Consider the following 24,402-nt stretch of genomic DNA (forward strand, 5'->3'; position numbering starts at 1 on the left):
AAGCTACACAATGGTATGAATCTCATTTATTTAAAACAGTATCTCTCACCATTCTCAAATTGAAGACTGCAAAAAATAGAAGCAGTGCTTTCTTGAGTTATCCTTAACCTCGGGAGCAGTTTGCTGCCTTCTTCCACCTCTGCGAGTCAGCACAAATGCCAAGTCTATCCCACCACACTTTACAAAACAGTCCTGAAGCTTAATCAAATAAAACTATTGTACACAACATTTACATTAGAAAAGATAGCTGAATGTAGGAAAACTGGGTGTGTTGTTCCCTTTAAGTAAAGACTGCTCCACAGTTGGGGCATCTTCGCTTCCTCAATGCAAAGCAGCAGATAAACCCAAAAGGAAACAGGACAATGGCCAAGAAGATGCCCAGGCAGGTGAAGCAGTACTCCAGGACACCAACCCTGCAGAGAGAAGCACCAAGTTAGGACCCCAGCCTGATAACCCATAGGACGCCCCCCCACACACACACACACAATCTACACTGGGTGCCTGCCTGACTTGCAGGGGGAATGTGCTGGGAATGGCGCGCAGGTACACACACCCAGTGACAACCCAGGGCTGGACTGCTCAGAACTGGCTGGAGCCAGTATAAACTGCCACTGCTACTGAGGGCACCCTGGGCAAATTCAAAGAACACAATGAAAGGTATCACCTAAGGCAAACACAGGCAAGAACTTTCCATTGGTCACAGTCTTACAAAAAGGGGTGAGCTGGGGCTGGTGAGATGGCTCAGCTGTAAAGGCACTTGCCACAAAAACCTGATGACCCAAGTCCAATCAATCCCCTCAATCCCTGGGACCTACATAAAGGTGGAAGGAGAGAACCAACTCCATGAAGTTGTCCTCTGACTTCTGACTTCATGATACAACAGAAAAACAAGAGTGAAGCAAATGAGTCTATACCTCTGGAAAATAAGACACCCCGAAAATGAAACCTACCCTAGAGTATCTGCTGTGCTGGGAACAGAAGCCAGCCAGAGCTTCCTGAGTAGCCAAGTGCTCTGTCCCCAGACCCAGAGTGTTTCTCCAGTGCTGAAATACTTTAGGTCTCTTTGCAGTCCTCTAAGGGACACTGTTCAAAGTGATCATTTGGTTGGTATAAAGACCAGACTCAGGTCAGCTGTAAGTCTATGGGGCTGAGGTGATGGCTCAGTGGTTACGAGCACTGGCTCCTCCTCTAAAGGACCTGGGCTCAAGTCCCAGCATCCACATGGCAGTTCACAACTGTCCATAAATCTAGTTCCAGTGGATCCAACACCTTCACACAGATGTACATGCAGGTAAAAAAAAATACCAAATGCACATAAAAATAAATTAATCCTTTTAAAAAAAAAGAAAAAAGCCTACTTCCAACATGCAGAATGTGAAACAGAAAAACGAAGGACATCATGAAAAACCTGTATCAAGCATGAAAACAGGTCCAGTGACCTAATGCTGTCTCAGTCACATGTCACCTTTTCTCCCCGTGACCCAGACTGGCCTGAAACTCTGGCTCCTCCTGCCTCAGCCTATTAGGACTCCAGGTCTTTGTCACCATAGGTAGCTCAAGGGTCTTCTCTTTATTCCCAAAGGTGAGAAGCAGAGCTCCAAAGACTCCTCTGAAAAGTTCTAAACACCAAGTCTCACTTCTACCAAACAGACTCCCACGCGCTTCTCCCAACAGGGACCCCCATCCAGTGCTCCAGGCACAAGCCCATGAGCAGGGCACACTGCTGGGACAGAGAAGGAACTGAGCCAAGACCAAGATAACACGACGAAGAGGGGGGCTGCTGAAGAGACACTGGGTGATACAGGAGCTGCAAAAGGTCACAAGGTTCATCGGGGCTATCACAGGGACAGCAAGCTGCCTGGCTGACCCTGACTACTCTGTTCCCACTGGGTAGGAATGGGGGGTGGAGGAGTTAGCGAGGAGTCCCTCCCAGCATCCTCTTATCCCTCCCCATGGTTTTAGACACAGCAAACTGTCCTTTAGACCACATTGGCTACTCCTTTCACTACTCATGGGGAGAGCAGGAAAGTGACAGCTTAAACAAAAGCCCAAACAGGTGAGAGCCAAAATTGAGGGCTTCCTAGGGCCATGACAAATAAATCCAGATACTCTGAGAATCTTGTCTTCAACTGCTTAGAAGACAAGGCAAACTCCATGCCAGCCTCCCCCATCTATCAGGAAAAGCCTCCAGAAACAAACCCATGATGGACAGTAAGCCCCAAAGCACTTTGCACACACAGCACCTGAACCCTGAGAAGCTCTGCAGGTTAAGGAGCTCTGGACAGCCAGGTTTGGAAAACACTCCAACTCATCCAGAGCTTCCAATACCTTTGAGCTAGTTAATACCGCTGCTGATGGGCTAGCCCAGAGCACAGGGGAAACCAAACCCAGTTCTAAGGCAGCATGAATCAGGATATGCCGGCATTTATGTCAGCAAAGCTACCTCTTGTGTAATTTGGGGGTGGGGGCATTAAAACAGGGTCTCTGAAACTCCTTATATAACTGAGGATGACTTTGAACTTCGGAACCTCTTCCCTCCACCTCCCAAGTTCTGTGCCACCAAGATCTGTCCCTCATATGACTCTTATAAAAGTGTCCCTTCCTAACTATCACATGGTCATCGTGTCACCACACTTCCTTAGCCTATCCAAAGACTGGGCAGGTCTTCACCAGAATGCTGCTGCAGGGCCCTCAGTAACCAGGCTGCTATGCTGCCCTCTGACGGCAGCTGTCCCCAGGCACAGGTGGCTAGGGCCCTGGGCCTAGACATGTTCTGGCTGGTAGACAGCCATATGGTCCTGATCCTTTAAGGGCATTTCTGTCTGGGTTCCATCCTTCTATTTTTCCTAGTACCTTCACAACTGTCTAACCGCTAGGTAAAGTTCCAAGAAATACTGGTCTGCATAATCCAGTTAGAAAATATATCATAATCCCAGTACTCAGGAGGTAAAGGCAGGAGGATCGGAAGTCCAAGGTTATCCTCACACAGCAAGTTAGAGGCCAGCCTGAGCTACATAACACGTCTCAAAAGGTTAAGAAGGAAAAGGAGAAGAAAGAAAATTCCACAAGAACATTGGGTCACAGGAAGCAAATCTTGCTTTCTAATTGGGTCACCAGGAGCTCTGAAAGAAACCAGGGGCCTCAAGACCTTCAATACTCAAGAAAAGAGACAGACACACCTGCCAAGTTACTCCCAAGGGAGATGCAGAGCTCAGATGGTGCCGGTGGCTGGGCACTGTTAAGATTATGCCAGGGTGTAAGGGGTTGGGGTGGGCTCTCATGTTGCCCTGTGTCTCATCTACATGAGTTGTAAGTTACTGCTGTATTTTGGGGTAAGCCTTCTAGAGTGGCAGCATACCCCAACCCTGCTGTCCCTTCCTCCTAATGCTCCATCCAGACCACAAGCCAGTGTCTCGGATGTAGAGCCAGGAGCCAGGATGGCAGGTCACTCCTCGGAGCACTCCGTCATGGCTCTTACTGCCTGATGCACAATTACCAGAAGTAGCCAGGCCCAGTGTCTTGATTCAAGACCCCTCTCATCTTCTGAACCCTTTAACTGTGCTCATAACTTCACCAGCAAGAGAGCCACAGCAGATCTTCACATACCTGGGGGTCCCTGCAAGCCCCACACTTTCTGTCAGAGACTCAGAGCTGGGAAGCAATGCAACCTTCTGCTAACTCCATAGTCAGGAGTGCCAGACTTGGTACTACCGAGAACCTCATGCTCCCTAGGGAGCCTTCCCCTCAGCTTGCTCTGGGATGCTCAGCTATGCCTCCAGGAAAAGTGAGGATATTCCTTCAGTCACACCATGTGGGGACCAGTCACCTAAGGATTTTTTGTACATCTGCCAGCAACCAAGAGTCTGACTGGAGACTCACATGTCTTCATCCCACAAAAAACAATCTGAACCCAAATTCTAAGCAGGCTTCAATGGACTAGAGGAATGGGGAAGAGAGACCTGTCCCGGCTCTCTATCTTTAGCTGTGAGCAAGAGAGCACATGCCCTAAGATCCCATGCTCTCAACCCATAATTCCAAATGACCAAAGCTCTGGAAGCAAAACTTCTCCTAAAGCAGCAGCAAGCCCAACCTGGATGCAGCTGACCTGAACGTATGAGGTAATTTATTCTCTGTTTTGTTGTTTGCTCTCTATAACCCTGACTCTTCATGTAGACCAGGCTGGCCTCAAACTCAAGAGTATTCACCTGCCTCTGCCTCGCAAGTGCGCCACTGCCAAGCCTATTTATAATCTCACTATATCCACTTAACAGGAAGGGTCATGTCTTACTGCAAAAACACTAACATTTTAACTTCAGTTCTGCCCCAGATCTCAAACGGAACATTGGCAAAAGTTTTAGTTCTAAAAGCCAACACCTGACTCCAGAAACACAATATGGCCTCTAAGCCAACCTATACTCGGCAAAACGCTACAGGCTCCTGAGGTGGCAATAGCACTAAGTGAAGACCCTGCCCAAGAGAATAGCTGCTGCCTTCCAGCTTGCCTGTCCCCAACGGCCTCACCTCTCCTCTACAACCTCCAAAAGGCTCTACAGGACAAGTTTCAACTCTTTCAATTGGCTCAGAATCCAAGCCAGGCCTCCTGGCAGCACCTGGACCACCCCTCCCCCACCCATAACCAGTCACATGGAAAGGGGAGGAAATAGCACAGCAAATTAGGAAAATAACTAACTTTGAAAGCCTTTACTTCTTTAACCCCTAACTGGAGCCTCCACAAACAAGGGGCCACTCAACCCTGACACCTGCCAGATAGGTTGGCCGCAGGAGGGAAGTGGACAGAGGAGGGAGGGAGCCCTGAGCTGCAGGAAAACATGCAACCCTGGAGAGTCCCAAGGGCCAGGTACCTAGCAAGAAAGAGCTACCCTGACCCCTTCTGTGTCCTTACAGCACCTCACCCCACTCCACAGGTACAACCTGGCCCCATCTTACAGGCTGATGAGGTCAGAGCTGCACCTGAGGTCAGCTGTGGAAGTGTGGCAGGGATCCAAGTGCAGTCAGGTTCCCTGGGTCTGGCTTCAGCCCTCGGATGTTCAAGTAAAACTCCTAAGCCCAGTAGCCCTGAGGCACCCTCCAGCCCTGGGAGCCACCTGCAACATTCCTAGAACCGGAAGAACAACATCCCCAGGGAAAGGGATGCAAAGGTTTTCTCCAGCTACTGACTCAAGTCAAAGCTCCCAACAGAGCCATCAGACAAGTCTCCACTCCGGAGAGCAGCACCCTGATGTGGGCAGTTCACCAGGACCTCCTCCAAAATATCCTGCCACCTAGACACAGGCTCAAAAGCCCAACTGTCAGGCACAGCCTCAAGTGCTCACAGTGCGGGGGGTAGGGGGGCTGGCTAGGGCATGTTCCCTCGGGCTCATAAGACTCAGATTTGTACCATCCACACTGCAGAGTTGGTAGGGCCCAGACAGGACTGAGAGACAAAGCGGGTCTCCCTCAGACTTTATACCTTGTCCAGGACTCAGCCAGGACACCAGCCTCCTGTCAGGCATGGCCAGCCTCTTGACCTCCTGCCTCAGCCACAGGTGGGGCAGAGCAGGCCTTCCGCCACCCACTATTATTAGAAACCCAAGATTGCCGCTGCCCTGTCTTCTCCAGATTCTCTGCCACCTCGTGTTCTCTCCAACACCCAAACCCACATCAGCCCACGGGGGCTTTCATACCAGTGACCCAGGGCTGTGTCCAGACTCCACCCTCCCAGGATTTCTTCCTGCCTCTCTGGTCACCTCCAAAGCTAAATACCCAATAACAGCTCAGCCAGTATGCACGAGGAGTCTGTGCCTGCCAGGCTCTGCACTCACAGCCCTGCCACTCACCCTGTGCGTGCCCGTTCCCGTTGTGACCAGTGCTCCCAGGGACACTGATCAGCTTCACCTGCCTGAATCTAGGGACAACCCCAGGCCTAGGAGTGGAAAGGCGCCTGCCTCAAGAGAGCCAGGACCTTTATAGATACATTGTTTGCTGCAGGTGGGGCAGGAAAACCTAGGAGGGCTGGAAGCAGCCCAGATGGGGATGAGAGAATCACTTCTTGCAAATGTCTATAAAGGGAAGATGGAGTCAGGCTGCTTAACTGCAACTCAGACAGGATGGCAAAGTGACAAGCGACACTGGCTTCTTATGCCAAGTCTCACTCAGAGGGAATCACAGACGTGTGACTTGGACAAATTCCTGCCAAGCCACTAAGGAGGGAAGGGACAGGGCCTGGCAAGCTACGTCTGGAAGAAAGAAAGCTTGGTCACATGAGATGTGTCCTATCTCTCAGCCCTAACAAGCTAGGCAGGAGCAGACTCAACCTTTACAGCCTGGACGTCCCAATCCCAGGAACACACACACTCTCTCCCTAAACCAAAAGAAAAGGCAGCCACCCCATCCTGCTGACCTCTGTCCCCTGCTCAGGAGAGGGAGCCCCCACTCCCTGCATGCCTGCTTTTGTAATGATAGGAATCAGCCTTGGAGCCAGGGGCTAGCAGCAGAGGGTACTATGAACAGCCTGCAGGGATTCCAGGGGTACATAATAAATAATCTGTTCCTCCTAGCCAAGACACAAGTGGCCTGGGACAATTCAAGAGTGGTCACTGCTTTAAGGGTCAGGCACCCCCAAACTTGTCCTCAGAGAACCCAGCTTCCTTAATGCTGAATGCCTCCACCCAGAGGCGCAGCAGGAGTTCCCAATTCCCAAAGAAGGAAGCACCCACAAGAGCCCAAGACCTTCCTGAGAGGGCAGTGGACACGGCCCGACCTTGTCCCACACTGCAGGACTGAAGAGCCCCACAAGTAGGAGCCACAAGCCTGCAGAACACCACAACTCATGTCCCAGAGAGAGAGAGTGCTCTCTACCCAAACCCAGAACTGTGGATTGCCCTGGCTCCCGAGACTCTAACAGCCATACTGCCCTGCTGCTGGTCTCCCCACTCCCCTTCTCCAAGCTCAGACATCTGGGCCAAGCAGAGCCTCATGGGAACACCCCTGTCCACTGAGGGAGAAAAAAAACAGCTGCACGTGGTAGGGGCCAGGATCTCGATCCAGTTCCTCATCCAGCTAGTGGCTGGACACAGCACAGACATGAAATCCTAGAGAGGCCCCTCCACTGCCACGCCTCTCCCATTGCCTTCCTTCTGCCGGACAGCCAGCCAGCCTAACACCCCCTTAAACTTGAGCGATCATCTAGAATTTGCCATCCTTAGGGCTCTGAGACCCCCAGGGCCTAGCCTCAACACCAACAGGAAGGCTTCCCATTTCCCACTTTGTGCAACTCCCCCTATTCCCAATGGCTCTCTGCACAGGGGACCCCATATTGACTCCCTTGCTCAACAAACCAGGAGCATCTCCCGATCCATGATTCCTCTTGTCTACCTGGTGTGCCTCAAGCCGGAAGGTGGAACTCTTGCAGAGAACTGCCCTCTGGAGGTAGCCAGCAGGACTAAACTATCAGGGTGCCCACCTACAGTTGGAGGGAGCAACCGGTTCCTACCCTGTTGCCCCTCTCTCCACCAGCTCCAAAAGCCAGCAGGGATAATGACCCCATCAACAGTGCAAGGCAGACGCCCCACCTTGAGTCTGCACTTGGGTCCCCGAATGAGGACTCTAACCAGCCTGCCCTCTCCTTCCCCAGGCACATGATCAGCTGGGAGGGTCGGTCCAGTGTCTTCCACCCTCAGTCATCTGTGAAGCCACTCTCGAGTTTCTAAAATCATTAACTTCCCCATGGCTCCACTCTCAGCCTCTGAAACACACTTTTGAAATGATGTCTAAGTCCAAACAAGGGTTTCTTAATCCCGTCTCGCAGACTTGAACTTCCTCCTCCCAGACAAAGGCTGAAGCCCTGCCCTGCGCATCTGAGGGAGAGGCCAAGTCTTACTTGGAAGCGACTCCTCAATGCCGGCCTCCAACGAGCCTGGCTGCATCTCTCGCCTTACATAAAGTCCTCACTCACAAAGTTTCTGCCCGCTCCAGTGTGGGGATATGGAAAAACAAAAACACACTCCAGGCCGGAACAAAGAAGCACCGGGTTTCCTCCTGGGCCAGCTGGTGGCCCGGAGTTGTTAAGTGCTGGTCTGCATTCTGCACCCTCTCAGCCTGGCTACTTGGCTCCCCCAAGTCCTTAGGCATACTGGCCGGCGGACTCAAGTCCCAACACCTCCTTAACAGGATTCAACTGTAACAGTACACTAGCGGAAATTGGAGGAAAAACCAAAATAAACCTTGATTCGCTGCGGATCCCAGAACCGGGGAGGAAAGACCATCAGCCTCCATTGTTAACATTCCTGCGTCCCACGCACTCGGGGTGCCATGCCTCCCAAATGCACTCGACTCCCCACAGGAAAAGGGAACCCATTCTTTTGCCGCATAAAGTAAATTCAGAGCCAGGGGTGTGTGACCCCACCTTCTCCCACGGCAGTCCCTCGCCTGTGGGACTCCCTCGCAGACGGGATCCCGGCTGTGACCCCACCCCATCCCACCCCCGCTGGCCTTTTGCAAGATCCCGGCACGTGCGTTGTCCGCCACCCCCAGGCTTAAGGACTTACCTGCACACCGGGCAGCCTCCGACCACGACGATGGAGTTGGCAGGATACCGGGTGACCGTTCGACTGTGGATGTTATAGACCCGGGGGTGGCTGGTGGGGATCCCTGTGGGAGCGGAGCGCAGATGAGCACCGGGTGTTCTCGGCCCTCCTCCTCCCTCCCCCTAAGCCCCCGTCCTCCCCGCCTCCAGCTGGGCCGAGCGCGCCTGCGGGTGGGCTCTAGAAGCCAAGCGCAAACCCTCCGACACAAAGTTCACGGCCACCCGGGCAGGGCCTGGCCGTGCAGGGCGCTCCGGGCAGCAGCTGCCCCTGCAGGCCCGCGCCGGGACAGCGCTCCGCTCAGCCAGCAGGCCGCTCGGGGACCCCGCCGAGCCGCGGGCCCACCTGTGACGAGGTAGGGGTAGGGCGGCGGCGGGGGCGCGGTGGGGATGGCCCCGTAACCGTGCGGGCCGCACGCGTAGTCGCCCTGGCCGGCCTCCAGGTTGTAGGCGGGCGGGCGCTCCTGCAACAGGGGCTTGTGGTCCATGGCGGCCCCCGGGGCCGCGCGCCCGCCAGCTCCGGCCCGGCTCGCTTCCTTCGGCCCGGCGGGGATGGCGGCGGGAGCAGCGACGGTGGGGTCCCGAGCAGCTCGGCCCAGTGAGGCGCGCGCCGGGCGGGGCGGGCGCGCCAAGGGTTCCCCGCCCTCCTGCCGGTCACAAGACCGGGGTCACGTGGGCGGGGTGGGCGGGGATGTGGGCGGGGTTTGGGGGCGTCTTAAAGACGCCTCGCGCGGCGGCGGCGGCGGCGGGTGCTGGGGTGGTGTCCCCGTTCGGTCCCGCCCATCTCGTAGGATCTTAGGCTTCCAGAGCAGTTCTGACACCCTGCCACGGCTGGATACCCAATAAGATCCTGATCATTTTTAAATGTTTGTTTAAAAAGAAATTGGTTACATTTATTTGCTTGTGTGTGTGTGTGTGTGTGCGTGTTTATAAGAACGGGCACGCATTTGGAAGTTAGAGAATAACTTTCGAGAGTGGGTGCCTGCTTTCCATATCTTTCCACCGTATGGGTCCTGGGATATAGATAGGCTGTCAGGTTCAGCGGCAGGCACACTGTCCTTCACCCACTGGGTCACTTCGCCGCTGCCGCCCCCCCTCCGCTTTTTTTCCCCACTTTGGACGTGGGCTCATGCATCCCAGGCTGGTCCTGACCTCACTACTATATAGCTCAGGCCTCTGTCTCCCAAAGTCTGGGCAACCTTGCCGGTTCCTGATCACCATTTTAAACCCTCAAATTCTCCTCCCCACCCCCTTCCCCGACCCAGCGCCGGGGTCACCACCCACGGGGAGGGGCCAGGTGAGCCCCACCCAAGTCACGCCCCTGCAGTGTAGCTACCCTGCCAACACACTCTCGGATGGAGGTGAGAGCTCACCTGAGTACACGCCCACTAAAACCTACTCAATCGCAGAGTGTTATTCCTCTCCCATTTTGATTAATTAAGTCATTTTCAGGGGCTGTGGCCACTAACTCGAAATAACTGCCCCGCTTGGAAGCACCCTAAGCTATGCACCTGCCGTGCGTCCTTTCAAGTTCTCTAATCTTTTTTGGCAGCCTGCCCAGGTACATGTTGGGTTTAAGTGGAAACGTGGCTCCCTACAAGAGGACAGTGGCCTGACGCAGGTCCGTGCTCAGGTGCAGTCTCTCTACATGGCCGTTGTCACACCTCTAGCTGAAGGATTCCCGAACATGGTACTTGGTTGGTTGGTTAGTTAGGAAGATTGGGAGCTGTGCCTATACCTTAGTTGACAGAGTGCTTGCCTAGCATGAATGAAGCCGTGGGTTCCATTTCCAGCACTACATAAACCAGGTGCCGTGGTGCATGCTTGTAATCTCAGCACCTGGGAGATGATGCAAGAGGACCAGAAGGTCAGTGCCGCCCTCTACTACATGCAAGTTCAAGGCCAGCCTGAGCTACAGGAGACCACGGTTAAACCAGGTGCGTGGTGCGTGCTTGTAATCCCAGCATCTGGGAGATGACGCAAGAGAACCAGAAGTTCAGTGACGCCCTCTACACGCAAGTTCAAGGCCAGCCTGAACTACAGGAGACCGCGTGTCAAGGAGACCACGGCTTCAAAACCAACCAAACCAAAAAGGAATATTGGAACATTTAGAACCCTTCCTATTTGCTGTGTGTTTCCAGGGTCTTGCTGTAATCTGCCCAGAATGGGATTAGAAACCTGTGCTGCTACACTTTAATTTCTTTTTCTTTTCGAGACAGGGTTTCTCTGTAGCTTGTCCTAGAACTAGCTCTTGTAGACCAGGTCGGCCTCGAACTCACAGAGATCCACCCGCCTCTGCCTCCGGAGTGCTGGGACTAAAGGCATGCGCCACCACCGCCTGGCTCACTTTAATTACTTTTATGTTAGCAAATGTTAACATATGTTAACAGAGGGAGCTTCTTCGCTTAGGGCCTCTGACATCCCTAGCCATGGCTTTGACCCAGTTATGGCACCAGTAAGGAGTCCTTCCCCTGGAGCAGGCCTCGGAGAGCGGCTGGTTCCCCTGTAACAATCTCTCGGAGAGCGGCTGGTTCCCCTGTAACAGTCTCTCAGAGAGCGGCTGGTTCCCCCTGTAACAATCTCTCAGAGAGCGGCTGGTTCCCCTGTAACAATCTCTCAGAGAGCAGCTGGTTCCCCTGTAACAGTCTCTCAGAGAGCGGCTGGTTCCCCCTGTAACAGTCTCTCAGAGAAAGGCTGGTTCCCCTGTAACAATCTCTCAGAGAGCAGCTGGTTCCCCTGTAACAGTCTCTCAGAGAGCGGCTGGTTCCCCCTGTAACAATCTCTCAGAGAGCAGCTGGTTCCCCTGTAACAGTCTCTCAGAGAGCGGCTGGTTCCCCTGTAACAATCTCTCGGAGAGCGGCTGGTTCCCCTGTAACAGTCTCTCAGAGAGCGGCTGGTTCCCCCTGTAACAGTCTCTCAGAGAAAGGCTGGTTCCCCTGTAACAATCTCTCAGAGAGCGGCTGGTTCCCCTGTAACAGTCTCTCAGAGAGCGGCTGGTTCCCCTGTAACAATCTCTCAGAGAGCGGCTGGTTCCCCCTGTAACAGTCTTGCCACTCTTGGACCACTGAGAACATCTTGCCAGGCCTGTTCCGGGTGCTGTGTGCACACAGGATCCACATCTGGGGAACTCAGAAGAAACTCACATCCCCTTATAACATGTTGAGTTCTTCCGAGCCCATTCCCATTTCCCTCCCTGTTCTGTATGGGTCATTTCGCCCAACATCTCATGAGAACTGAGAGGCCGGCCAATCCCTTGACCAATAAACAGAGAACATCAAGGTTGGACAGTGGTGGCGCACGCCTTTAATCTCAGCACTCGGGAGGCAGAGGCAGGCGGATCTCTGTGAGTTTGAAGCCAGCCTGGTCTACAAGAGCTAGTGCCAGGACAGGTTTCAAAAGCTACAGAGAAACCCTGTCTCAACCCTCCCCCCCCAAAAAGAATGAAGTTGTGTGTGTGTGTGTGTCTGTCTGTCTGGTGGAGAATTGGGAGTTCAGAGCCATCTGTCTGTCTGTCTGTCTCCAAAGACACCAATAAGGCTGGATGTACCGCTCAGTTGGTAGAGTGCTCACCTAGCACACATGAAGCCCTGGGATCCACCCCCAACATGGCATTAACCAGGCAAGATAGGTCAAGCCTCTGGTCCCCTCACTCTAGAGGTGGAGGCTGGAGGGTCAAAACTTCCAAGTCCATCCCGGCCAAACAACAAGCTCGGAGCCAGCCTAAGCTACTGGAGACTGTGTCTTGACAACAATTAGCATGGCTAAGAGCTTTGGAAGAAGCAGGGCTGATGCTTGAGTGAGGGAGGTGGTGGTTAGAGACCAAAGGCTTGAGCAGTGTAACCCCTCTCCAGAGGAGCCTGGGATGCAGCGCCAACCCTATCGCCATGAGAAGTGGGTTCATCCCAGGCTGCTCCACTGTGACCTCCCGGATGGTGACTTTGCTTCATTTAAAAAAAAAATCTATATTCATTATTGTTGTGTGAATGACGGGAGGGTGCATGCCCCATGGTATACGTATGTCAGTCAAAGTCCACTAGCTGTGGACACTTCTTTCCTTTTACTTTTATGTAGGTTCCGGGGACTAAATTCAGGCCTCCAGGCTTGCTTAGCAAATGCCTTTTACCCACTGAGCTATCCGGTCAGCATGAGATGCTCCTTATTTATTGCCCCTGCCTTTGGAAAGCTTTCCTATCAGACACCATATACATTGGTAGACGTCAATTTAAAAGTTAATTTCCTTTTCTCTCAGGCCCGTGTTTGCTGATCAAACCCCAGAGAAAACCACAGCCTCTGGTTCCCTAGGAACGCTTCTACGTAAGGGTTCCATCCCATGAATGCTGACCTTTCCAGGAGTGGCAGCACGCACCTGTAATCCCGGAGCTCAGGAGGCTGAGGCAGGAGGATCTAGATGAGTTCCAGGCCAACAAAACCCCACCTGAAACAAAAAGACTGGGCAACTGCCTAGGAAAGCCACCAAACTGGCGGCAGGATGCTCGGGAGTGTGACTAGACGGTGGGAGATAGGTGCTGGCGCCCGGCTGTGCACGGCAGGGAGCTGTGCTGGGGGAAGAGCCAGACAGATCCTGTTTCCTGCATCTGTGAACTTGAGCCCAGCCTTTCCCTAAGAGACACCTAAGAAAAGCTGGGAGAGGCTTTTGTTTGAGCAGGCGCTAGGAACAGCCCCTCCTTTTATGGCGTTTCGATTTGTTTTGGTCTAGATTTATGTATTTATGTGTATGAGTATTTCCCTTGCATGTGTGCCTGTGTTCTGTGTGTCTGTGTTCTGTATGTGTACCTAGTGCCTGTAAAGGCCAAAAGAGTGTTAGGTCCCCTGGAACTGGAATTATAGATGGCGGTGAGCCACCATATGGTTGCTGGACTAGGAAATGGCCCCAAGTCCTCTGCAAGAGCAGCCAGTGCTCTTAACCACTGGGTCATCTCTCCATCTCTCCAGCCAGTCATGTGTGTGTGGTGTGTGTGTGTGTGTGTGTGTGTGTGTGTGCGCGCGCGCGCGCGTGCGTGCGCGCGTGTGCGCGCGCGATGGAAGTAGTAGTTTGGAGACAGGGTCTTCTGTAGCCCAGGCTGACCCGAGCCCTAACTCACCCAGTAACAAAGGATGACCTTGACCTCCCTATCTTCCTGTCTCCACTGCCCCAGTGCTGGGATTACAGGCACACAACACCACACCTGGTTTAATATCATCCTTGCTGAAACGTCTGGAACATTTCATAGTCAGAGTCACTCGGGTGCATACACATAGCATAGCATTGGTGTATCCAGCATGAAATGAGACCGTCACCTGCTTTTGGCGCTGATGATGTAACAACCTGCGGATGGAGTTACTAAGAAGTGATGCCAAGGGAATGAACGGGCTCAAAGAGATGGGGAGACAGTGAGAATGGGGGAGTGGCTTGCAGCTGTCCTCCAGTGATGGAGTGGCTAGTTCGGAAGGGGACATTTGACCAAAGACAGACTAGAGAGAGTAGCCATGTACTGTGCCACATCAGACCTCTGATCCCAGCATGTGGGAGGTCTAGGCATGAGAAGCAAGAGTTCAAGACCATCCTTAGCGACACAGAAAGTTTGAGGATAACCTGAGCTACGCGAGACCTTGTTACCAAAATAAATAATAGATAAATAAACAGATAAAGGAGGAGGTGCTGCTGGATCCGCCAGTAAAGGGAGGGTTTGAGTCTGCATCCTCACACCCACATAACAGCCAGAAAATGTGGTGTGCACCTGCGATCCCAGCACTCGAGAGGCAGAAATGGAACAGGGTGGGGGTGGGCAGGCGGGGAATTCCTGGAGCTCACTGGCCGGCCAGCCTGGCCAAATGGATGAGACCCAGGTTAAAATAGATGGAGCTGGGTAGTGGTGATGCACACCTTTAATCCCAGCAGTCGGGAGGCAGAGGCAGGAGGATCTGATGGAGGACGGTCATTGGTTAATTATAATAAAGAAACTGCTTGACTCTCGTAGGTTAAAACATAGGTGGGTGGAGTAAACAGAACAGAATGCTGGGAGGAAGAGGAAGTGAGCTCAGAGGTCATGTTCCCCTCTCTCGGGCAGATGAGATAGCTCTGCTCTCTTGAGGCACTCACGATGAAGTTCCAACCCAGGATGGACGTAGGCTAGAATCTTCCCGGTAAGCGCACCTTGGGGTGCTACACACCTTATTAGAAATGGGCTAGTCCAAGTGCGAGAGTTAGCCGAGAAGAGGCTAGATATAATGGGCTAAGCAGTGTTTAAAAGAATACAGTGTCCGTGTAATTATTTCGGGGCATAAGCTAGCAGGCGGCCGGGGTGCTGGGGATGCAGCCCTGCCGCTCCTATTACAACAAGGATCTCTGAGTTCAAGGCTAGCCCGGTCTACAGAGCAAGCTCCAGGACAGCTCGGACTACACGAGAGACCCTGTGTAGAAGAAAAAAAGAGAAAGAGAGATGGAGAACAACCAAGGAAGACACCCGACTTCAACCTCTGTTCTCCACACTGACACTTGTGTAAGTGCAAACATGCAGACACACACACACACACACACACACACACTCACACACACACACACACACTCACACACACACACACATACACACACCACACATACACACACACACACTCACACACACACACACACACTCACACACACACACTCACACACACACACATACACACACACACACATATACACACACACATATACACACACATACACACACACATATACACACACACACACATACACACACACACACTCACACACACACATACACACACTCACACACACACACATACACTCACACTCACACACTCACACACACACACACACTCACACACACACACTCACACACACACACACACACACACTCAAAATAAGAAAATGAAACCATCGGGTACTGGTGGCGCACGCCTTTAATCCCATCACTCGGGAGGCAGAGGCAGACGGATCTCTGTGAGTTTGAGGCCAGCCTGGTCTACAAGAGCTAGTTCCAGGATAGGCCCCAAAGCTACAGAGAAACCCTGGGGGGTGGGGGGGAGAAAGAAAGGAAAAAGAAAATGAAACCATTGGCTATGTAGAGATGGAAGGAAGAGTTTAGGCTTGCTCACTTGTTTGATGTGGGCAAGCACAAATCACTTATAAAGTGATAGGATTCAGTGGGGCAGAGAGAGGAATGATGGGTAAGGGGACAGAGTCCTGTACACAGCAGGGAGAGTCCCCTGTAGGGTGGACTGGTCTCCCACAGAAGGGAATGCAAAGGTGCTAGGACAGATATCACTCCCTCCCTTACCCTTCCCTCTTATCCCAACCCCTTTCTTCCCTTGCTCACCCCCCTCTCCCTCCTACTGGGTGCTAGGTAAGCACTCTACCCTGAACTGTATCCCCAGCATGAGCACTCTCCTGAGTGTGGCTAAATCCTCCATGAAGTTGGGAGCAAAGCCAGAAGCTGAGTCTGAGACCAGAGGGGGAAGTGTAAGAAGCAGACAGTTATGGGACGCCCCAGAATAGGAGTCTGAGTGGGCAAGAGGAAGAATTACAGTGTGGTCGTGGAACCACATGAGGCAGTAATGTAGCCATCCAGGCAGACTGGGAAATGTTCCCAAGACACCTGTGCCCCTCCTTCCCGGCCATCATGCTGATGAAACCTTAAGGAATTGGAATTTCCCAGGACGCCTCATACTGAGGCATTGTGGAAAATGCCCCCCATAGGTGCTTAAGTTTGAATACGTGGTCCCCAGTGGGAAGAACTGTTTGGGAAGAATTAGGGGGTGTGGCCTTGTCAGAGGCTAGAGATGTCACTGAGTTGGCACAGTGCCTGCCTAGACTCGATAAAGCTATCCTCAGCACCTGTCAGGCCATGTGTGGTGGCATGCAGCCATAATGCCAGCACTCAGGAAGTAGAGGCAGGCAGAGGAGAAGGTCAGGTCATCCTCTCCCGAGTAGCCTGCTACCTAGTGGATCGGCAGCCAGCCTGGGCTACATGAGAGCCTGCCATCCATGAGTCCTATGTACATTTTTCTGATAACTTTAATCCTATTCTTTATCCACTTACATTACCTATCACACATAAATTTATTTTTTTAGTATTGCCATTTCTATTTAAAAAAAAATAAATGCATCCAGGCAGTGGTGGCGCACGCCTTTAATCCCAGCACTCGGGAGGCAGAGGCAGGTGGATCTCTGTGAGTTCGAGGCCAGCCTGGTCTACAAGAGCTAGTTCCAGGACAGGCTCCAAAGCGACAGAGAAACCCTGTCTCAAAAAACCAAAATAAATAAATAAATAAATGCAACTTTGATTTTGAGCAGTGCATATAAATGTTTTCTAAGAAGGGCAGCAAGAGGGGATCTGTGCAGACGGAGGATGTGCTGGCCCCTGCCTGGGGGTTGGAGGTTGTCATCCTCCAGACCTCGACAGTCACTGTGACTGTCCTCAAATGTAGCAGAGGAAGCTGAAACAAAGATCATGCTCTTTCCTTGCATGCTCTTGAGAAGCGCTGACAACCCATCACGTGGGCTTCTTGGCACATACAGGAACTGGGTACCTCACATGGCTGGGACTGTGACCAAAGGAGAAAAAAAAAAAGGAGAAGGAGGAAGCCTAACGTCAAAAGCCAGTGCTGGAACCAATGACAAGTGCCTGGCTTGGGGAAGGACATTACCAAATATTTGCTGACTAGCAGCTAAATGTTTATCTTAGATAAACACTTCGGGGGTTTTATGATAAGCGTGGTGTGAGCTTTGCAATTGTACTGGGCAAATATTTCCAGGTATTTTATAAATTACGCATGTTGGCTTCTACACGACACACAGAAGTGTCTTTTTGCTGTCAGGTGGGAGATGGCTCCAGAGGTGAAGCGCTTGCCCTCCAGGCATGCGGACCTGCCTTTGACCCCAGGATACACATGAAAAGGCCAGGCATGGAGGCCAAGGCCTGAACTACCAGCACTGGGGAGGTGGAGACATGCAGATCCCAGCCAGCCTAACCTATGAGAAAAGATCCAGGCTAGTAAGAGACCTCGTCAGAAAACACAAGAGCAATCCCAAGGAACAACACAACACAGGGTTAACATCCGGCCACTGTGCACTTGCATCCCCACGTACAATTGCACCCATATGCACACACATACGTGCACAAACACATTTACAATCTTTTCTAAGTCACACATACACATATTCAAATGTACATAATGCCCTTTGCTGTTCCCCTTTCTCTGTGGGCATTAAATCCAGGGCCTTGGCACCCTGGGCAAGCATTCTACCCACTGAGCTATGCCCCGATCTTTCCAGATTTCTTGACTGAGGGACAGAAAGGGTCCAAGGACATTTCAACCAAATTTAGATGTTGAGGCAGGTAAGGTGAAGGGGAAGATCTGGAACTGACGTACAATGGGTTCTCGTCAAGAATGTTCTAGGCTAGGGGTCTCCTGTATAATTTGGGCAAGCAACTGAGCTCCCTAAACTGGAGACATCAAATCCTTTGAGGATTAGAATAGTTTCCTGGGCTGGGAGATGGCTCATCAGTAAAGAGCCTGCCATGATGACCTGAGTGTTACCTAGGACACATGTTAAAAGCCAGGCACGGGGTAGGAACCTGTATTCCCAGGCTCATTGGCCAGCCAGACTAGCTGGGTTGACAAACTCAAGGCCAGTGAGTGCCTGTCTCAGAAAACAAGGCCTGGGGCTTGAGAGAGAGAGATCAGAGGTTGAGAGCACCTGCTACACATCATGACGATCAGATTTGGATTCCAGCACCCATGTTACAGGCCAGGTTTCCCATTATGCCTGCAACCCCAGCTCTGATGGGAGGATATCTGGGCTTGCTGGAGGCCCTACAGTGCGGGGCTGGGGTGTGACTCAGTGGTAGAGCCCCTGCCTAGGATCCCCCAGTGAGGGGCTTGGGTGTGGCTCAGTGGTAGAGCCCCTGCCTAGAATCCCCCAGTGAGGGGCTGGGGTGTGGTTCAGTGGTAGAGACCCTGCCTAGACTCCCCCAGTGAGGGGCTGGTGTGTGACTCAGTGGTAGAGCCCCTGCCTAGACTCCCCCAGTGAGGGGCTGGGGTGTGGCTCAGGGGTAGAGCCCCTGCCTAGAATCCCCCAGTGAGGGGCTGGGTGTGGCTCAGTGGTAGAGCACCTGCCTAGGATCCCCCAGTGAGGGGCTGGGGTGTGGCTCAGTGGTAGAGCACCTCCCTAGAATCCCCCAGTGAGGGGCTGGGTGTGGCTCAGTGGTAGAGCACCTGCCTAGGATCCCCCAGTGAGGGGCTGGGGTGTGGCCATCAGTAGAATGTTTGCTCAGCATGTTAGGCCCTGGGTTGATGCAGAGTGCTGCAAGAGGTTTCTCTGTGTTTAATTTACAGTGGTAGCAGGAAACCAAGCAGAACTTGAAGGGGCACACTTGTGACCAATTAGTGATTACTGAATTTGGTGACAAACATGGATCCTCTTTGTTTGGGATAAGCAGACAAGGGACCAGTTCCCATGAGACAAATAATTCATGACTTTGGGTCCATAAGGATGTCAAGGACCCAACCTGAAAATTCATAGAAGATTCTTCAAGTGTGGGTGTGGCTGAAGATCCTGATGTCTTTCTCACAGCCATTTCTTAATATGGCAAAGCCACCCAAAATTAATACCCAAATCAGGGGATCTGAGATGGTGTTGGCATGGGGCCTTAGCTTTGGGAAACAAGTGAGCTTGGAGAATCCTTGTGGGAGGGTCTTTGACAGGAGAGGATGCCACGGGCTGGAGAGGTGACTCAGCAGGAAAGAGCACTTAACTCTAATCCCCATATTCCCACATTAAGTCAGACCTGTCTCTGTGCATGCTTGTCTCCATGGTGCTGTGACGAGCAGAGACTGGAGGATCACTGTAATGGTCTGGGTGAGATGTCCCTCCCAGTGTCGGGCGTTTGGACCCTGGGTCCCTAGTGGTGGTGCTGTTTGGGACATGTGGCCCTGCTGAAGGGAACACATCCCTGGGGGCAGGCTACAAGGCTTCAAAGACTCAGTTTCCCAGTTTGCTCTACTTCCTTCTTGTGCCTCTGAGATGTGAGCTCTAGGCTGTTCCTATAGGATGCCATTCTACTGCCTACTACCACATCAATGCCACGATGGAACTGAAACACCAAATAAACTCTTCCTCTTACAAGCTCATGGTTGTTGTTGTTGTTGTTTTGAGACAGGGCTTTTCTGTGTAACAGACCAGGCTGGCCTCGAACTCACAGAGATTCACCTGCCTCTGCCTCCCGAGTGCTGGGATTAAAGGTGTGCGTGTCACCACCACTACATGATGTTTTATCATAACAGTAGAAAAGTCACTAAGACAGTCACCCTGGCTTGCTGGCCCCTAGCCTAGCTCCGGGTGAGAGACCCTGTCTCAAGAAAATGAGATGAAGAGGGTTAGATTAGGTTACTCAAAGTCCTCTGGCCTCTGTGGCTGACACAGATACATGTGCACACACTACACATATGTAACATACACACACACACACACACACACACACACTGGAGGGGCTACCATGATAAAGGGACTGAGGAAAAAAAACACCTGCTTTTCCTGTCCATTCTCACTCCCACCAAGTGTCTTCCCCAACCAGGCCTCCCGAGCCTCAGCCCAGGGCCTCATACCTGCTTCCTGCACTGTGGTGCTCATGGCTAGTCCCCGTAAGATGCCCAGGAGTGGCCAGAGGAAGTCTGAGGTTGGGCCAGGAAAAGCCCCCTTACGTTCTAGCAGCTGACAGGCAGTGACCAACATGAAGGAATGACCCCAAAGGCCAGTGAGGCAAAGTCATATCATTGAGAATGTGGGGGAGGCAGGGAGGAACTGGGCAGGCTGGGCCTCGCAGGGGACAGAATGTGGCCTCACAATCCTGCTCTGTGCCAAGGTTCTTAGGTTCTGAGCTCGCTCCGGTGTGCAGGAGGTGACAGCAGCTCAGATATTTCATCCCTCTGCCAAGAGATGTGATACAACCCATGATTCAGGCAGGGACTGTGGAGCCACCATGCAGTAGAGGCAGGGTCCAGTGTCAGCCTTTAGCCCCAGAAAGGTCAGAGAGCTGCAGCCTTATGCACAAGGAGTTAGAAATAGCCCCGAGGGTCCATGAACGGAATCAACAATACAAGATTATATAACAATTTCATGAGGCCCAGCAAGGTGGTGCGCACCTCCAAATGCAGCGCTCGGGAGGCAGGAGGAGAAAGATTTCAACCTTCAGAGCAGCTAAGGCTTTGTGAAGGGACTGTCTCTGAATAAATAAATAAACACACACACATAATTACAGACACACATACACATGCACCGTACACATACATACCCTGATACACATATACCCACATATACACGCACTCACACACACACACACACACCACCTTTCCTTCTGAAGATCTGATAATTGTGTTTATGAAAATATAGCGAGAAAAGGCAGACTAAGAAGAAAAAAAAAGCTCATTTTCCACCATGCACACAGCCCTGGGAACCATGCAACACAGAAAGCTCAAATGAAGGGGTGGGGCGCAGAGGGTGTGTCTCAGCCAGCAGCATTTCCCAATGTGGGTTCCGTCCCCAGCACCGTGCACACCTGACAGAGTGGTACATGCCTGTCATCCCAGCCTTTTGGGAAGTGCAGGCCGAAAGATGCAAAGTTCAAGGTCGTCCTTGCTCACACAGTGAGTCTGAGGTCGGTCTGAACTATATGAGACTGTATTTTAAAGGGGAGGGGACAGATGTTTAAAGCTTAACCGCTCTCTTCGCAGGGGAAACAGTAGTTGGAAGGAGCAATTCCTTTTTCCTGGGGGCTGTGCTGGGTGGTTTGTGTGTCCACTTGACAGGATCGGGAGTCAGCTGAGAGGAAGGAGCCTCAACTGAGGAGATGCCGCCATGAATCCAGCTGTAAAGCATTTTCTCAATTAGTAATTGATGAGGAAAGGCCAGCCATGGTGGGTGATGCCATCCCTGGGCTGCTGGTCCTGGGTTCTATAAGAAGGTGGACTGAGGAAGCCATGGGAAGCAAGCCTGTAGGCAGCTCCCCTCCATGGCCTCTGCATCAACTCTTGCTTTCAGGATCCTGCCCTGTTTTAAGTTCCTGTCCTGATTTCCTTCAGTGATGAACAGCGATGCTGAAGTGTAAGTCAAATAAATAAACCCTTCCCTCCCCAACTTGCTCTTTGGCCATGGTGTTTCGCTGCAGCCACAGAAACCCCAGCTAAGACAGGGGAGAGTGTGCCCAGGGAACAGACAAGGGCTGGGACAGATCTCCCACGGTGAGGGTGGCTCCAGATGGGGTAGTTTCCAGCGCTCCCTCATAGGCTCTAGCTTTATCTTCTTCCTTGACTGAGGAAATTTTAGGAAGTAGACTGGAGACAGTTATGTGTTCTGTGGTCTTGTTTCCCTTGCAGATTCTTTTTTGTTTTCTTTTTGTATCCTGGGCTGCCCTCAAATTTACAATGTAGCCCAGGATGACCCTGCAGCCCTGATCCTCCTATTTCCAGCTCCCAATGGCACCACGGTGTCTGAATCATACGGAGCACTGACGGAACCCAGGGCTTTGTGCACGCTAGGCGAGCGCTCTACCCCTGAGCTCCCGTCTCAAGAGCCCCTGGAGAACTTCACAGCGCCACAGACACGATGTCTACCTTCTGCCATATGATAGTGTGTGTACCTGTTCTCTAGACGGCGGGCTGCACATGGGTGGAGGAGCCTGATCCTCCCTCCTTTTCTTGATGAGGTCATTGATTGTGTTAGTTACTATAACCAAAACACCCAAGAACACCTTACAGGGAAGAACCATGTCAGAGGTGTCCTTCTGTGTTAGTTACTTTTCTCCTGGCTGTGACCAAACACCTCACAACAAGCACTTTAAAGAAAGGGATGTTTGGGGCTGGAGAGATGGCTCAGCAGTTAAGAGCACTGACCACTCTTCCAAAGGACCCAGGTTCAGTTCCCAGCACCCACATGGCAGCTCACAACCAGGGCAAAACGCCAATGCACAAAAAAAAAAAAAAAACTAAGAAAGGAGTGACAGAGAAGGCACGGCTCTGTCAAGGTGCAGTGGCAGAGACAGCGGTCACACTGCAACCACAGGGGAAGGGGAGGCTGGTGATTGCTCCTTTTCATCCCACAGGATGGTGCCACCTGCATCCAGCTTTGGTCTTTCTCTTTACTATTTCTGGAAATGCCCTCATAGTCACACTCAGGAGGCAGAGGCTGGTGGGTCTCTGTGAGTTCAAGGCCAGCTTGGTCTACTGAGTGAGTTCCAGAACAGCCATGGCTACACAGAGAAACCCTGTTTCCAAAGACCAAAACACAAACAACAACAACAACAAAACCTTGTCTTACAGGCCAATTTTTAAAAACCATTATTTCTGGCACATCTAAAGTCTGTAAGACTATTAAATTAATTCTCTTCAACAGTTTAACCTGCAGTAATACATGTGGTATAAACACAACACTTGTTACATAATCAAATAAAGGTTTGTGCTGACATTAAAACCACAACACCAAATCCCACGTTTAAATCTCAATCAAAGAGATGGAGAGATGGCTCGGTTGTTAAGAGCACTGGCTGCTCTTGTGGGGGACCCAAGTTTAATTCCTAACACCCACGGAGTAACTCACAACTGTCTGTAATTCCAGCTCTAGTAGATCTAACCCCATCTTCTGGCCTGAGGGCACCAGGCACAAAAGTGGTACGTAGACGCGTAAGCAGGCCACACCCAAACACAGAAAAGTAAATCTCAATTCCTTAAAAAAAAAAAAAGGTAGGAAGGGGGCTGGGGAAATGGTTCAGCGGTTAACAGTTGCTGCTCTCCCAGAGGTCCCAAGTTGGGACCCCGGATGTGGGTCCCAGCACCTCATCAGGCAGCTAAGCTCATCACTACCAGCTCCAGGGCACCTACATACAACTGGCTAGCAGGCCAAAGTGGATAGGCAGATACACACATACACACGCTAAATGTGGGGGTTTAGTTTTGTTTTTGTTTGAGACACAATCTCACTGTGTAGCCCTGGCTATCTGGAACTCTCTATGTAGACTGGTCTAGCCTTAAACTCACAGAGATCAACCTACCTCTGCCTCCTGAGTGCTGGGATCAAAGGTGTGTGCCACCACACCTCAGCTATAAATGTTTTTTATTTGTATAAATTGAAAATAAATATATAAATATAATTTATTTATATAAATTGAACAGAGGGGTTGGGGTTATAGCCCAGTTAATAGACTAGTTGCCTAACATACAAAGGCCCTGGGTTTGATCCCCATCCTTGAATAAGATGGGCACAGAAACACACTTGCCTGTGATCTCAGCACTGGGGAGCACAAGGCAGGAAGATCAAAAGTTCAAGGTTATCCTTGGCTACCTGAGAGTTTATCATAGTCTTGACTGCACAGCAAGTTCAAGGCCAGCCTAGACTCATGAGGATACATTTCAAAATATTTGGAGATGGTGGAGCTAAGGAGGTGGGGCCAAGCTGGAGAAAGTGGACGACTGCAGGTGTGTCCTTTGGGGCTCTGCATGGCCCTGGTCCCTTCTGTCATCTGTTTCCTATCCACTATGAAATGAACAGCCTTCTTCTCCCTGAGTTCTACCACCGTGATGTTCTACCAAGCATATGGCATAAATTCTTCACCTGAAGCTGTCCCTGTGTGGGCTGGTTTTGTCAGCGTGACACAAAGCCAGACATATCTGGGAAGATGGTTTTTGGTTTTTTTTTGTTGTTGTTGTTGTTTAGGACCGGGTTTCTCTGTGTAAACAGCTCTGGCTTTCCTGCAACTCGCTTTGTAGACCAGACTGGCCTCAAACTCACAGAGGTCCACCTGCCTCTGCTTCCTGAATGCTGG

At 51.7% G+C, this 24,402-nt stretch overlaps 1 protein-coding gene across 2 annotated transcripts; it reads right to left on the reverse strand.

The window, feature by feature from the left end:
* Positions 1–11: 11 nt before the first annotated feature.
* On the reverse strand, positions 12–20,321 carry Bri3 (brain protein I3). 2 transcript variants are annotated; one of them, XM_075973444.1, is made up of 3 exons: positions 20,195–20,321; positions 8,547–8,649; positions 12–413 (listed from the first exon to the last, which is right to left on the reverse strand). In XM_075973444.1, exons 1-3 carry the CDS (start codon positions 20,319–20,321, stop codon positions 281–283), a joined length of 363 nt encoding a protein of 120 aa, XP_075829559.1. In that variant the 3' UTR covers positions 12–280. The 2 variants fall into 2 exon arrangements, with proteins under 2 accessions (XP_075829559.1, XP_075829549.1); XM_075973434.1 differs by lacking the exon at positions 20,195–20,321 and adding an exon at positions 8,928–9,219.
* Between the last annotated feature and the right edge of the window lie 4,081 nt (positions 20,322–24,402).

The sequence above is a fragment of the Microtus pennsylvanicus genome, chromosome 1 (assembly GCF_037038515.1).
Source record: "Microtus pennsylvanicus isolate mMicPen1 chromosome 1, mMicPen1.hap1, whole genome shotgun sequence".
NCBI lineage: Eukaryota > Metazoa > Chordata > Mammalia > Rodentia > Cricetidae > Microtus > Microtus pennsylvanicus.